The sequence below is a fragment of the Anguilla anguilla genome, chromosome 13 (assembly GCF_013347855.1).
Source record: "Anguilla anguilla isolate fAngAng1 chromosome 13, fAngAng1.pri, whole genome shotgun sequence".
Taxonomy (NCBI): domain Eukaryota; kingdom Metazoa; phylum Chordata; class Actinopteri; order Anguilliformes; family Anguillidae; genus Anguilla; species Anguilla anguilla.
The window spans coordinates 18568528-18584351 of NC_049213.1; the positions used below are offsets into that span (position 1 = coordinate 18568528).

General features: G+C 44.4%; 2 protein-coding genes across 2 annotated transcripts; both read right to left on the bottom strand.

Annotated features, from left to right (window-relative positions):
• Positions 1 to 406: 406 nt before the first annotated feature.
• Positions 407 to 3427, bottom strand: LOC118211612 (lens fiber major intrinsic protein-like). Its single transcript, XM_035388955.1, has 4 exons — positions 3068 to 3427; positions 1740 to 1904; positions 1346 to 1426; positions 407 to 592 (listed from the first exon to the last, which is right to left on the bottom strand). The coding sequence occupies exons 1-4, from the start codon at positions 3425 to 3427 to the stop codon at positions 407 to 409; spliced, it is 792 nt and encodes a 263-aa protein (XP_035244846.1).
• Positions 3428 to 7339: 3912 nt separating this feature from the next.
• On the bottom strand, positions 7340 to 12854 carry LOC118210909 (aquaporin-4). Its single transcript, XM_035387416.1, has 6 exons — positions 12731 to 12854; positions 11262 to 11456; positions 10927 to 11088; positions 10367 to 10531; positions 10077 to 10157; positions 7340 to 9292 (listed from the first exon to the last, which is right to left on the bottom strand). The coding sequence occupies exons 1-6, from the start codon at positions 12794 to 12796 to the stop codon at positions 9077 to 9079; spliced, it is 885 nt and encodes a 294-aa protein (XP_035243307.1). The 5' UTR covers positions 12797 to 12854; the 3' UTR covers positions 7340 to 9076.
• Positions 12855 to 15824: the final 2970 nt, after the last annotated feature.

The following is a 15824-nucleotide window of genomic DNA, read 5'->3' on the forward strand; positions in this document are numbered from 1 at the left end:
ACTGTTTTGTGGACGTGTGTGTTAGTGGTGTGTTCGTGCTTGTTAGTGGTGCGTTACTAGTGGTTGTGTGTATTTGTGTGTTAGTGACGTGTGATTGTGTGTGTTAGGGCACGTGTATGCTTGTGGTTAGTTCATGTTACTGTTGTGCATGTGTGTTAGCAATCTGTGTGTCTTAGTAATGCGCATGAGTGTGTTAGCAATGTGTGTACATGTATTAGTAATGTGTATGTGTATGTGTGTGTTAGCAATGCGTGTATATGTGTTAGTAATCTGCATGTGTGTGTTAGCAATGCATGTAAATGTATTAGTAATCTGCATGTGTGTGTTAGCAATGCGTGTATATGTATTAGTAATCTGCATGTGTGTGTTGGGGCAGGTGGGGAGGTAAAAGGGGGGTTCCCTAGCTTTATAGGGCTTGGGTCTTCAGCTCGATGGGGTCACCGCGGGGGTCCTGCTGGCTCTCGGACTCCGGGGGCCTGCTGCCCTTCAGGGTGGCCAGTCTTTCGGACAGACCCCGCATGCGAGGGAAGAGCATGAAGTCGTACAACAGCGCGCCCATGGCACCTCCAATCATGGGACCCACCCAGTACACCTGCACACGCAAAAGAAGAGCTAGGTTAGGAAATGCACTCACACATTCATACACAGTAAGGTCTTGGCTAGCACACACAGTAAGGTATTGTTTATCACACTCACACACAAGCGCGCACACACACACACACAGAGGAAGGTCTTCATTATCAAACACAATTTGGTAATTCCATCACATAACTATACACCTGCATTAAATGCACATCATTCTTATTGCTATAAATTACATTGCCCCAACATCTCAAATATTCAACCTGTGCCCTGTAATGGTACATTTAACTGCTGTCCTGTTTGAGACACATTCACATGAAATAAAAATGCATAAAGACAGTACTATAAACAAGAAAATACATATATATATATATATATATATATATATATATATATAACACCAATTGTGTCAATGTGAGTAAACCTCTTCTAAAATTTAATACTTGCCTGTCTTCAGTTATCAAATACCTAATACCTATCATTCAATTTATTGGGTAATAAACTGGTAACAAAATTCTATGACTTATTTCTTGTTATTCACATATAAAATCACATTGAAACTATGTATATAATAGACTTTCATCTTATATATATATGTATATAGTGTTTTCAGAAGCATTTTACATGGGATCAGCAATATCAACTTAATCTATCTTAACATGTAGATTTCCTTATATAATTTAACCAGCGGAATATATGAAAACAATAAATCTGCTTTCCTCAGATTTTTAAAGTACAAAGTAACGGCAGGCGCATCTCTTACCCAGTGATTCACAAAGTTTCTGACCATCACAGCTGGGGCGAAAGACCTGGCAGGGTTCATCCCAGCTCCAGTGTAGTACATCTACAGCAAGTACAGCATCTCTTAGACATATCATATCAACCTCCATTTCGTAATTTTACTATGACATGATCTGTGTAAAACATGTCAGCCCATTTACATTTTAAGATATTTTCTGACATTTGATTTGTAATCTGGTTGTAAATAGTTGAAATACTGGACATGTTTCAGTCAATTAATGTTGTATGAATACAGGGGTCAATGACAACATATGCGAATTGCATTTTAACTGCAGTTAATTATACTCGAGCATGTGTGGACTCTGGCATGGTGATGAATTGGAGTGCCTGTGTGTTTTTTTGGGACAGTCCCTTACCCCCATCAGGTGGCCAATGGTGACGGAGAAGCCGATGGCCAGGGCTGCAGAGCCCAGTCGGCCGTTGCGGCGATCGTCAGTCACGGCGAAGACGCAGACCACCAGCTGCAGCGTGAGGAAGACCTCCACGGTGGTGGCCATGCCCAGGCTAACGCCTGGCTGTAGCTGAGGGGGACAGAGGAGACACTTGTTAATCCACACATACGACAAGCAGACCAGGAGCATTGGGATTTTAAATGTCTTAAATACATATTTATTGAACTATGCTTGGTAAATGCAGTTTGTTCTTCTTGTTATTATATCATTTTTAACCGAAAGATATGAGTATTCGAGGCGAAATGATGAAACTGACATCTCTGGGAACAGATAAATATTGCACAAGGGTTTCAGGAAGGAAAACAAGCAACAGTGCTGTGTGTTTTCCAATGATCCAGTGGGCTATCTCAAGCAGCAGACTGTCAAAACTGTGCCAAATAAAAACTCAGGAATCAGAGCACCACTCTGTTCAGTAGCAATCCGGTTCCTTTTAGCTTTACCTAAGGACTTTCCAGTAGAAGACAGGAAATAAACACACAAAATTGCTTCATTCGGTTCATTGATGCTAAATGCAGGAATGGTGCAGCGTGTAACTTAAAGTGCTGTCTTTTATGACCCTCAGTATCTGCTGTGATGGCACACTTTAAACAGGGACGGATGCGAACCACTCTACCAGTCCAAAGAATATCACATCAGTGCATATAGACATTTCAAAACTGACTCAGAAAGAAATATATATGAAGTATGTATTCCTATGATGTTCTTAGCCAGTCGCAGCACAATGAACACATGCTGCACTAGAGGAACAGTGAAGCTTTATAGTACCTGGCTAACATAGCACTTCTGCCTCATTACACAACCTGAAGGAGAGATTTCTGAAGCCAATCACAACAAATGACAGGTTTCCTTCTACTCTGCATATGCCCACTGCCTAGCTCCCCACCCCTGTAAGTGCTGCAGATGGACAGCTCTTTCAGGCCCTTGTTCCTGATTTCCAATAGCCTGGGTTCCATGAGAAAAGCAGCTATACTCATCACACTGTTAAGTATTTTAGCAGCAGATGATGGTCAAATTTCCACCAGCTCTGATAACATTTTCCTTAAAGTTTGTATTAACCAGTCATTTATAAAGGAGGCTGCAACAGAATGTTGGGGTGTTGCATGGTAACGTAAAGCAACATGTATTTGGTGTATGGAAGGTCCGTGGGGTTTGGTGCTGTTCTGGTCTCTGACACCGCTACGGGAAACATTACCCCGATCGGGGAGAGAGGGCACGTGCCCGCGGGCGCTTACCGTGTTGAGCGCCAGCGTGCCCCGCATGTTGTGGGGCGTGACCCCGTAGAGGACGGCGGCGCCCGCCATCGCCCCCAGCAGCTGGGCCGCCATGTAGAAGACGGCGCGGAACAGGGACATCTGCGAGCCAATCAGGTAGGCGAAGGTGACGGCCGGGTTGATGTGGCCGCCGCTGATGTGGCCGATGGACTGGATGAGCGTGGCGGCCGCCAGCCCGAAGCAGAAGGCCACGTGCAGGACGTGGTGCGGGCCCGCCGTCCAGCGCAGGGCCGCGCCCAGCCCGAAAAACACGAAGAACATGGTGCCGAAGAACTCCGCGAACACCGCCCGCCAAAACGACATCGACCTGAACTCCCACATCCTCACCAGAGGTCAGGGGCCAAAGGAAACACTGGGTGGGAAAGAGAAAGTAATGCGGACGCTTCGCGTGAACGCCCTTTTTTCACTCAATCGGACGACTGTGAAGCTAATTTTCCTATGGGCTCGGACGCTTCAGACCTCAATTTCAAAAACTTTCTTCGCCCAATCTTGACGTTTTTCTTTCATCAACAAAAAAAGACAAAGTCGAAAAAATGATCTAAGACTAAGGACACGCCAACGCGTGAACAGTTTGACATACGGCTGAGCTGGACCCCACTCAGCTCGCCTCGTTTGCGTTCGTCCGCAACGTCAGCCTCTGGACTCGAGCGGTTTCATACAGGCATCGGTGTGCGTGCAGAAAGATGGGCGTCGGCTGGTTTTTTGTAGTTTTGTTTTGTTTGGTTAGTTCAGAGGATCTGTGCATCTATGTGAGCCTGATGGTTGGGGTTAGGAAACAGACATGGAGAGCATGTCCTGCAGGTATTCAGGCTCTCTGATAGTCCGGGAGGGCAGACTAGGGGGATTTATAATGGCCTGGGGGCCAAAGGGACACCATAATCCCCCAGGGGGCGGCCCAGTGGGAGGGGGCGTCCCTAAATTGAAAAGTTAACCCTTCCCTTACCCTTCTGTGGCAGTCGGACTGTTTCCAGTGGTTTATACAGATTACAAAGGTGTGTGTGTGTTTTACTGGGGTGGGGAGGAACAGCTCAAGTGGCCTTAATAGGTTTAAATGAAACGACAATGATGATTACAGTGGATGCTGAGTTTTGATTTTGTTGTTCAATGTCATCCTTATATTGGAATCAGGGATGGTATGCTCTCACACTAGCATACAATTCTTTCAGTGCATATATAGATAAATACTATTGTATTATTGTGTTATTTGATCACAGATGTTAGATATCATAAGCTCCTAATCCGCAGAAACAGGTGTGTTCAGGTAACTCAGGTATGAGAGCGCCTGACGCCAGAGTGAATAAGCTTTTGTGATGGACAGCCCCGTCAATCGCTCTAGAACTGGGAGTTTAGCATCCTGTTGCAGCCACGTTAGACATTTCCTCTTGACTAACAAGAGAAACTGTGAAGTGTGAGAAAGATAAGCCGTTTCTCTGTATGGAGTTAGCACTGACTCTAAAAAACAACCTCCGCAAATGATCCCACTCGCAATAGCATAAGAGGCCCCACTTAAAAGGGCCTTAAAATAACAATGAATGAATCTGTACACGGAGAACATGTTTTAATAATATCAATGCAGGCCTTATGAATGTATGCTCTCATATATGTTCCTGCATGCATTTGGGTGTGATTTATTGTGTGTGTGTGTGTGTGTGTGTGTGTGTATATACCTCTTCATAAGAGTGTGAAAATCTGAAAATTACATATGAACACCCAACATGTAAAAAGTACACATGTGAACTATAAAAAAAACAATTATAAGATGAGAGCAGAATAAAGTAACCTATGCTATTTATTTCACATGTTTTGTTTTCAACTGTTAAAATTGTAGAAAAAAGCCACATTTAAAAATGTCCAGTTTACATATGACAATTTTCTTTTTATGTGAATGTTAAATTCTCATGTGAAATTGTGATTTACACAATTAAAAGGCTAATGATTATTCATAAGGGGCAATAAATTAATATAATAATTTCATTGGGTGTGATGTAATTAACATGCTGCAACTAAGTAACTTGTCTGCAGTTGACATCCGTTCAATAAAAACATAGCTTACTTGTCTTCTCAAAAACCAAAATAAAACAAACCATTGATTAAAATGTTAAAAATAATGTATGTGTTCATTACAGAGACATTTAAATCTACTGGCCTGAAAAAGTCCAAGTTAAAAGTTAAACTGCCCAGACTGAGTTTAAAGCAAGTAGGGATGATTCTTGCCTTATTGTTGAAGATATTGTATGAATGAGGGAAGAATGAAAGGTGAGCACCAGTCTGCCGATGACCTTAGTTTTGGTCTCATCTAAAATATTATTTGGTTCCTATCAAACTTTGATTGGAGAATCAGGTCCATCCATCCATTCATTCATTTTTCAAAAGGCAGGAATACACCCTAGACAGGTCACCAATCCATTGTAGGTCCCACATACCATTCACACACACATTCATACACAAAGACCATTTAGACTCTCGTATTGACCTAACTTGCATGTCTACAGACTGTGGGAGGAAACCAGAATACCCGGAGGAAACCAGCAGGGAGACCTGTAAGTTTAAAAAACGTTATTTACATTTTCCTGTTTTGTGTTCATGTTATTTTTGCTTTACTGACAGAGCAGTTATTGAATAAACAACAGTGACAAGGGAATTTTGGCATAATGGGGGACCATCCATACCATTCTGATGGTAATACATTCATGAATCAATTTCACTGGAGTCTGGAACAGCGAACATAATCAAACAAGAGACCTATTTCACAGCCAGTACAAAAGAGTGTCACAATATTTAAGTCAAAATGGACAAGTTCAAAAGAATACCTGAACAGAAGAACATGACCTTACAATTTATGGAGTAATTTAAATGATATTTCCTTAAGTGTAACACAATCACTGCTACTGCTACCACTATCAACCTCCGTCACAGTGGAGTGTCTCAGTAACCACTGGGTCACATTCATTTATTAGCTTTAGTGTTCTGTAATTCTTGTTAGTATTTATTGCTGAAGCTGAAATGTTGAGACTGTCTCTACAAGAGTCCAGCATTAGGAACATATCAATACAGAAAAAAGGCAATAAAAATATGTTAATCCTTTGATTCTTGATAATTGCCAATCAGGCAATTGTTTCAAATAATGCTATAATGCCACCTTAAAATATTCTGGGTACCATAATGGCTTTCTGTACAAATATACTGCAGAGTAATGCCATAATACTTTAATGATATTAGGAGGCAGATAAATATGATTTTCATAAAATAATTTAGACACTTGTACTTTTGAAGGTTTAGTTGTAAAGGTGCAATTACATCACAGGTGGTCACCTTCTTAAACACATACATTTTCTTTGCCATGGGTTTAGGAAGGAGAAATTGAGGTGGTGGGGGGTGCATGTGTGTTTACAAACCCCGAGCATGCTCAGTGTGTTTATAAACCTTGGGCATGCTCAGTGTTTACAAACCCTGAGCATGCTCAGTGTTTTTAGAAACCTTGGGCATGCTCAGTGTGTTTACAAACCTTGGGCATGCTCAGTGTGTTTACAAATCTTGGTCTGGCATTTCATGGGCAATTTACTGTTAAACCTCTCCCTGAGGCATTGTGAATACATGCCATTCAGTATCAAGAGAACCAGCACCCTATCTGCTTCACCAATCGACAATTTCTCAATAAGCATCTAATTCTTCATTTCCCCCAGCAATTAACCGCTCCCCATTCTTACAAAAGTCCACCCTTCCAGCTCCATCTCTGACTGCGATCAGTGAAATTTTGCACCTTCCCCCTGGTTCTGGGCCCTGTGGGCCCGTTGGGTGCAGAAGTGATTAGCCAGAGGTTTGCATTGTGTGGGGCTGCAGGGACTGGATCCCCAGATAAAGCCCTGGAAAATCCCCCATTTGGATCAGGGGGTGGGGCAGAGGGCGGGGGGGCATTGAAGTTCTTCACTGGGGCATCGCGCTGACGAGCAGTCACAGAGACAGGCTGAGGCTGAAAGAGTACTGCTGTGCTCAACATTTCACTCCACGTGCTTTACACATATAGAGAACACACAAAACAAAATGCTGGCAGCATATGGTTTCGCTGTTTTCTATTGTGCGTGTGTGCGTGTGCGTATGTGTGTGTGTTTGTGTGTGTGTGTGTGTGTGCATGTGGAGTCGGAACGCTGGAATGGAATAATGTGGTAAGTGTGCAATTTATCCTTTTTAAATGTTCTTTATTATTCCATGAAATTTCACTTAAAAAAATACTTGACATAAACATTAGACTACAATGCTGTTTCTCTGACAGGAGGTTTCCCTCTACCATGTGTGATCATCCATATGATAGAGAGAAATCTCCCTCCCCCCTCCCCAAAAAAACAACAACAGTACAGTAAAACATAGGCAGACCACTGCTTTATGCATGAGAGAGATCAGTTTTCGGGACTGGGATTGACAGAGTTATCCAGTTTAGTCAGATTGCCAACTGCCTGTTTTGCCATCTTTTGACGTCATCCCCTGCTTTTGACACCTCTTACCCCTAGATAACAAGATCGGCTGGGTAATATTCTTCATCAGCATTCAGACTAATCCCTCACAACCATTTCCCCTGAAGTGTTTTATGGAAAAAAAAACACTGCACCTGCTAATTAAGTTACACAAAAAAGAAAGAAAAACACATTAATTAAGGTTCTTCACATCTCAGACGGATTAAGATTAGCCAGAACTGAAGGCGGGAACAAGCCAGAGCTAAATAGGTCTGTAAATTTGATGGAAAAACCATTGCACGTGCTAATTAGTTAAACCCGAACCAAATAGGTTGATATATTTTGTGAGAAAACCATTGTACCTACACAATCATTTAGGTTCTTCACGCGTAGCTCTCAGACATGTTGCCTCTTTGAAAAGCCATACTGAAAAGGCAGCGTGGAAGGGCCTAATGGTGGGTCTCTTAGAGCAGCGAGAGGAATCCACTCTCTGTCCTCAGCCTGCAGCTCGCAGGTCAGTACAGGAACGAAAGAACATAGTGCTGCTTTGGCTAGTTTCTCAATCAGAGTGGCTGCTGTGAAAATGCCAGATGCTTCGCAGACTTTCAGACTATTTGAATGACATGCAGAAAGGACAATAAATAATAAATAAATAAACTGTTATGAATGAAGCGCTATTGCACTCTTCTTTTTTAAATGTAATAACCAACAGGTCCAAAATCTACAAAAACACAACAGTGAAATATTTTTTAAAGTGCAGAGCAGCACAACTGCTATCTGTCAATTTGTCTTGATTTGGTGGGTCCCCCACACAATTGCAGTGCCCCTGTCCACTGTTTGCCCTCAGCCAAAGACCTCTAGTACTGTAGAAAATTATATATCGTTGGATTTCTCCACAGGAATCGTTATCTCCGGCAATAGGCAATACCTTAGTTTTCCACATATACATGACAGGTTAAGTCAGAGGAGCAGTTTGGGTAGAGTGGTCAATCAATGAATTAATCAAATCTTATTTACACTGTGCATTTTATAAGACATTTGTCACAAGACATTTCACAGCATACCCTCACCAGTGGTGAACTGCCATAGTTAATGGTTATGGAGGAAAGCTTACGGTAACACCATAGCTATGGTAAGCCTATGGTAAGGCCTCAGCTTTCTGCTCTAATCCTACATGAAATTGTGCATGTTACTTTGGTTGGTACAGAACAGTGTATGGCTGCATGCTTTCTTTCGAATGATTAGTATTTGATGAATACTGGTCAGACCTGGGTCAAATACATATACTTTTCTACGCTTTACTGATCTTGTCTGGTGTATTGGCACCAATGGAATGCTTTCAAAATGTGCAAACCCTGCCTTCTGGTCATACTGGCAGGCTCAATTATACCAGGCAAGATCAATAGAGCACAGAAAAGTATTTGAATCCAAATCTAATACGTATTTGTCCCAGATCTGATACTGGTATAATTATGGGGTGTCTATCTTTTCTCACCAGTATGGGTCTGCCCTCACGCTGGTCTTAGTTGTGGTCGTGTTTGTGGGCCTGTTTGGCCCTCATGGCAGTCTGAGTGACGGTGGACAGTGAGGATCGGGAGACGCTGGCCGTCTCGATGATCTCTATGTCCTTGCAGGTAAGGCAGGCCACAAGCTTCTGCCGAGAGGCACTGGCCGTGAAGAAGAACTCGTGGGACACCCCGGCAAGGATGGCCCCCAGCACCGGCCCAATCCAGTAGACCTGTATGAGAGATGGGGCAGGGGACCAGAAGGGAGGAATCAAAGGAACATTCATCCACAGACAGTTTCTATGTACATTTGAACTGATGAACTGAACTACTAATACAGCTGTGATTACTAGCACAGCTGTAATTACTAACAGAGAAACATCTGCTAATAAAGCAACAACTGCTAATACAGCTACAACCACTAATATATCTACAACTACTAAAACTGCTGTGATTACCACTACAAGAACAGCTGGTAATAAACCAACAACTGCTAATACAGCTACAATCACTAAAACACCAACCAGCCACGACTAGCTGTGATTACTACTACAGCTGTGACTACTAATACATTACATTACAGGCATTTAGCAGACGCTCTTATCCACAACTTTTTACATAGCATTTTACATTGTATCCATTTATACAGCTGGATATATACTGAAGCAATTCCGGTTAAGTACCTTGCTCAAGGGTACAACGGCAGTGTCCTTACCTGGGAATCGAACCTGCGACCTTTCGGTTACAAGCCCAGTTCCCTACCCACTGTGCTACACTCCGTCCTGCAAGAACTTTTTAATAAAACCACCGCAAATGCCATTGCAATTATTACAATGTCTACTACTACTGTTGCTATGGATAATATTATATCCAATACAATAATTACAACATTATTATTATTATTATTATTATTGGTGATGATATTGATTATGATGAACATATTGATAATGATTATGATAATAATAATAATGATGATGTGGAGCTCCGCATTGGCAGGCTGGGGTTTGGGGGACTCACCCAGTGGTGCTCCCAGATTCCTGTGATGATGGCGGGACCCAGGGAACGAGCAGGATTCAGGCTGCCCCCAGAGAAAAGGCCCTAAAGACACGTAAAATAACCGAAAACTTATTCCAGCATACAGTATATTATAACAGTGTTATTACATCTGCTGCTTATGCTGTTATGACTGGTTATGCTAGGCGTATTGAATGTAGGCCGTATGGCATATTGTTCGATTGGTGTTATTAATTATACAGTATTGACTGAGGCCGGCTGCTGCTGGATGGGACTTGGCCGCCGGGTCTCACCGCGGTTAGAATGCCGGCGCTCAGGGAGAACCCGATGGCCAGGTTACCGGGCTCAGACCCCTCCCGCCGCCGCTGCTCCTCCACAGAGAAAATGGTGAAGACCAGCTGGAAGGTGGCCAGCACCTCCATGCCAAGAGCCTGGCCAGCATTACCCTCCGAGGACACCTGCAGTGAGACAGACTGAGTAGCACAGTGCAGAGGGACACACACAGACCAGCACAGTGCAGGGAGACACAGAGTAGCACAGTGCAGAGACACACAGAGTAGCATAGCTCAGAAAGACACACAGAGTAGCACAGTGCAGAGACACACAGAGTAGCACAGCTCAGAAAGACACACAGAGTAACACAGTGCAGAGACACACAGAGTAGCAAAGCTCAGAAAGACACACAGAGTAGCACAGCTCAGAAAGACACACAGAGTAGCACAGCTCAGAGAGACACAGAGTAGCACAGCTCAGAGAGACAGACACAAAGCAGCATGGCTAAGAGAGACATAACCTGAGTAGTACAACTTAAATGTGCATCTGCAGAAGCACCATCATGGGGCCCCTAGTTCACCTTGCTGACGTAGCATTTGGCAGCAGATTTGAGTGGTAGGGCCAGGTAGAGGATTCCAGCCCCCAGGGTGGCCCCCAGACACTGGCCCAGGATGTAGGCTACGGCCCTCAGCAGGTCCAGCCGGCGGGTGGCCAGGAAGGCCAGTGTAACAGCAGGGTTCACCTAGAGGGCACAGGACAGGTAGCCTTCAGACTCAAGTCCTCACTTGATCATTGCTGAAAAGATGTTTAACCGAATCACTGATCTTAAAATTCATCTTGATTCATCTTGATCTTATTCACTCATCCACTCAATAGGTACCTTGTCCATATCTATGCCCTACCTGTACCCCTCACCTGGGCTCCACTCATCTCCCCAAAACAGTGCCCCAGGCTCACTGCCACCATCCCTGCAGCCAGGGCGGGGTACAGGGGCCCTTGAGCAACATCGCCGGGGCCCGGTACCGAAGCGCCCAACACCGCCGACACGAAAATGAGTGAACCGAGGGTCTCTGCCAGCACCGCACGCCAGAACTGTCGTCTCTGCAGCTCCTGAAGAGGAATGAAGCATTATGGGACTGAAACAAAAAAATCACTCTAAATTTGGACATCACATTTAGAAACAAACTGCCACACAAAGTGTCGCAATGGACAAAGAAAACATAATTGAGCCAATTAGGGGTAGAAGGATTAGTAAAGTATTCCCTGAGCCATCCCTGCGACCAGTTGAGACATTCATTTTAGTAATCCCCATGGGTTTCACTAATAATGGCTAAACTGAATAATGTGGTACAAATAATAACAAGGTCATAGAGTAGCTGATCCTTTTATGGTCATCGTATTGCATAAACGTGGACTTGGTATATTGTCCTTTTGTGGCTCTTTAAGGCAATTTTTAAGCCGTGGGTTTTGCTTTTCTAAGAGCAATCAGCTGCCTCATCACCACAACATCGCCCATGATCCCAGGGTACACCTCTCTTCTCCTGTAAGAGCTGGTTATAAAGCAGACAGGCACGCGTTTGACGGTGTCAGTAGGTCTGGATCAGGTCGTCAAGCCTGTCACTAAGGAGATGACATCACTGCTCTCAGGGCTGCTGAGAGGCATGGATCCCTTTGTTCTGAGGGACACAGAAGAGGCCCACAGCCCTACACTCAGAATCAAAGACCGGATCATTCATTCAGCTCAACGAGGCCTAATTAATAGGCAGAGATGCGGTGGGCTCTGAATCAGCCTTTCCTGACACAAACACATCACCTAGTAGACGCCACAGTGTTCTGGCTTCGTTTTGAGACAAATGCATCAATGAAGGTTCAACATTAATACATGTCAGATAAGTACTGACAATACACATTTAAATTCACTTTTAATAACACTTTTAACATACAAAGTCAGAATTCTAAAAGATTAGATCATGGTAATGAAAATTGGACTATTTTGTTTCTATAGGCTGCACTCTTCAGTGGAAACCATTTTGACATGACCTCACTCCTACTGGCTTTGACGGAGTGTGCACTATTTCAGTCCTCTGCCTTTTTTTTTCTCAACCGTCAAGGAAGCAATCATGAGGGTCATTGTTCCAAAACAGCAATCCAGTTCAAGATGGAACAGCAAAGTCAAATCCACCTGGAAGTTTCATTCTGCAACCCAGTGCTCTCAGAAGCCGTGAGGGGGGACTGGCTGTCCCAGACACCTGTGTGGTGTGTATTCACGGAGTTTTACCGCGGTCTCTCTGTTTCCACACGGTGCCCCGCATTCCCCTGCCGTCGTATGGGTCCCAAGGCTGGGTGCGTATCCCCTGCCGCCCCCCCCCCCCCACCCATCTTACCTCGCGCAGCGCCATGATGGGTGTTGAGTGCGTTGGTCCGTCTCTCTCCGGCTGCTCGTCCGGCATGTGGGGCTGTGAGCTCGTTAATGACACTGGAGGAGCGTTCAGGAGGACCTGCACAAGCCCCCCCGGCAGCCCGCCCTTCCCCGCCTGCCCTTAAAGACGCCCGCCCCACTCCCCCACCCAAGCTCATAACAGCTTTACAAACAGCCCACTCAGACTAAAGTGGGCCAGCTAGTGGTACTGTGAGCAGAACAGGAACAAGCAGTATCTAAAATATGAAATATAATTTTTCTTTTTATTAAATAACATTTTCAGTATGTTTTCTGAAATCTGTTATTAGGAGATGGCTGGATACAAGTCAAAGAAGCCCAAGGTCAAGGACTTTTGACAATTATACCTTTCTAATGACCCTCAGACCAAAAATGCCATTATACCCATATACTCATTTACATTTATCAAGTAGAAACTATACCAATCCAGAAGAAAAGAGAAAGGAACCCCTGTAAGAGGCTGATCGGAGGTCATGCCAAAGCTGCAATCAAACATGGAAATGTAATGTTTTAGAGCTGACTTCTCAGCCTGCAGAAAGACTGGTCATCAGAGTCCACTCAGGCTGTTTAAAAAATTCTCTACTGTTTAAATATCTTATTGCCACAAGGGGAAGCATGGTAAACGCAGCATTGAAAAACAGTTTGGACTCAATTTATATCCCCCTCGGCTTACCAACCTAAGCATCAGGTCTCCTTTCCGGAACCCACTTGTGTGGTACAGCGCACATTGCCATGGCTACAGCCGCCTTTCATCCTTCCTGTTGCCATGGTGCCTTTTGTGAAACCACAACAGTAAATAACTTGCCCTCCCTTTCAAACATGAAAGAGGGAGCACATCTACCAATTTAATATAATTTAATAAACCAAATGGACCCCAAACCTCAAACAAGCGCCACTAAGGGAGGGATTCATAGTTTCCCATCGCCAATCCATGTATGGTGCTGGTCAAATTACTCAACTCATTACTTTCTGCCAAAATGTAGCTGGTAAATGATTTATTTGAATTATTAGTTATAATAGTAAGAGCTGCTCACTGACTGCAAAGGAGGGCCGTTCCTGTTGAGTGGCCAGCCCTGAAGTCAGATTAGAGGGTCTAACAAGAAAAGGAGAGCGTTCAAGAACCTAAAGAAATAGGATGTTGCTTCTGGATGGCAGAGGGGTTAGGAGTGGGTTTTGGAGATTGTTTGAAGGCTGTTGGGACACAACCAGGGTACAGGGATGAGTTCACCAGGGAGATGAAGAATGGGGGGCTGTCAGGAGAGATGGGCTGGAGGAGGGGTGTGGAGCGGGATTTAGGGAGCATGTAGTTGGACAGTGTGATAGCAGGAGTTGAGAGGTCAGCACCCTGTAAGAGGAGAGAAAGCAGGAAGAGAGGGCAGGGATAATGAGTGGGGAGAGAAAGTGAAGCAGGCAGGAATAGTCCTTAAAAATGTGGACGGAGATATTAAAGTGCATAATGCAACTAACACTAACGTGTGTGTGTATGCGCAAGTGGTTTTGTGTGTGTGTATGCGCATGTTGTATGTATACATATATATGCACTCTCCCATGTTGGATTGAGGGGGATTCTGCAGACTGGGTCCAGAATGCACTGGTTGGGACTGTGTGTGGGTGTGCCCATTGTGGGGGGAGATTACTCTTCCAATGCTGGTAACCCTTCTATTGTGGAAGTAAGCCCCGGTGCAGGACTAGTGTGAAACTTGCTAGCGTGGGGACTTTTCGGTTTCCGACCCCCCAGAGTGCTGACGAGGACACAACACCCACACGCCCCCCCCCTCATTTCTGCCAGCTCAGGGAAACCAGTGGTGGACCCAACAGGTTCCCTTTTACCATTGGACAAAGTGTGCTGTCCTTCTCACCGCACCTCAACCCAGCACTGAGTCCCCTTGAATATTACACCATCCTATCCCGTTTAAACAAGACATCTTTCAACACCCCCCACCTTGGTCCACGGGGATGACAGAGACAGACTCAAAAATACTTACACCATAAAACCATAAAACATATGACAAGGTAAAGAGAGCCAGACCCACGTTAGGTTAGCATAGCAAAGTACCTCTTGGTCTAGTATTGCCCTCCCGTCTTACACAGTGTAAATTTTGGGCATGGCAACTGACTGATTTTCCTTTAAGGCAGCGCATGGACTCCTTGCTGGCTATGGAATTAAAATGCACGTTGAGATAGCTGGTGTGGGGGATCCAGTAGAGAGCTCAGCTGGGACTGACAGGGGGAGGGACCAGAGCCATGTGCGACCGACAGGCCTCGCAGGGGGCCACACGGCAGGCTAGACGCCTCCGCCAGTTTCCGAATTATAAATGCGCAAGCCAGGCTTGCAAAGTGCAGCACGGTAAGAAGGAGTGGCTGACATCACATGCTTCAAAGGAGAGCACATGGTTGTCTGTGTGCTTTAAAATCAACTGAGGCTGCAATGAGCATTGCAGCATGAACAGACTGGCATTTCCTGATTGGGGGGTGGGGGCGGGGGGGGTAAAAATCATTTAAAAAGTAAAAGAAAAAACCAAGAATAGAAAACATCATTTTAGTAGAATCACACCCTGGATTCACCAGACGAGTGTAGAAACACAGAACAGAAATATTACCTCAAGTGGTATTTATTTCCGGGGGACAACATTTCCTGTTTGGGTGAGTAACGAAAGAATGATAATATTGCCCGTCACAGTCTTGATACCATTACCTGGTCAAGATTTAATTCACTTTCAAATGGTTGGACATAATGCAATGACAAGGACTCAGCAATGCAGCTCAAATTTTGCAGAGCCAATTCAATCAAGTGAAAGCGCCAGAATAAACTATGTAATACAGTTTAATACGAGGGCTAGGTGCATGTTAAGTAGTGGCAATTCTGATTCCTGGGGCCAGGGAGACCTGCAATCATTTGATTGTGAGAAACACGACTGTGCTTATGAAGAGATTATGCAGTGCTTAAGGGGCTAGAATTCTTAAGCAGGCCCTTTAAGAAAAGACTGCCCGATTTCCCATACAGAAGAAACCAGAGTAACCGGGACCTACTGCTGTGTGAA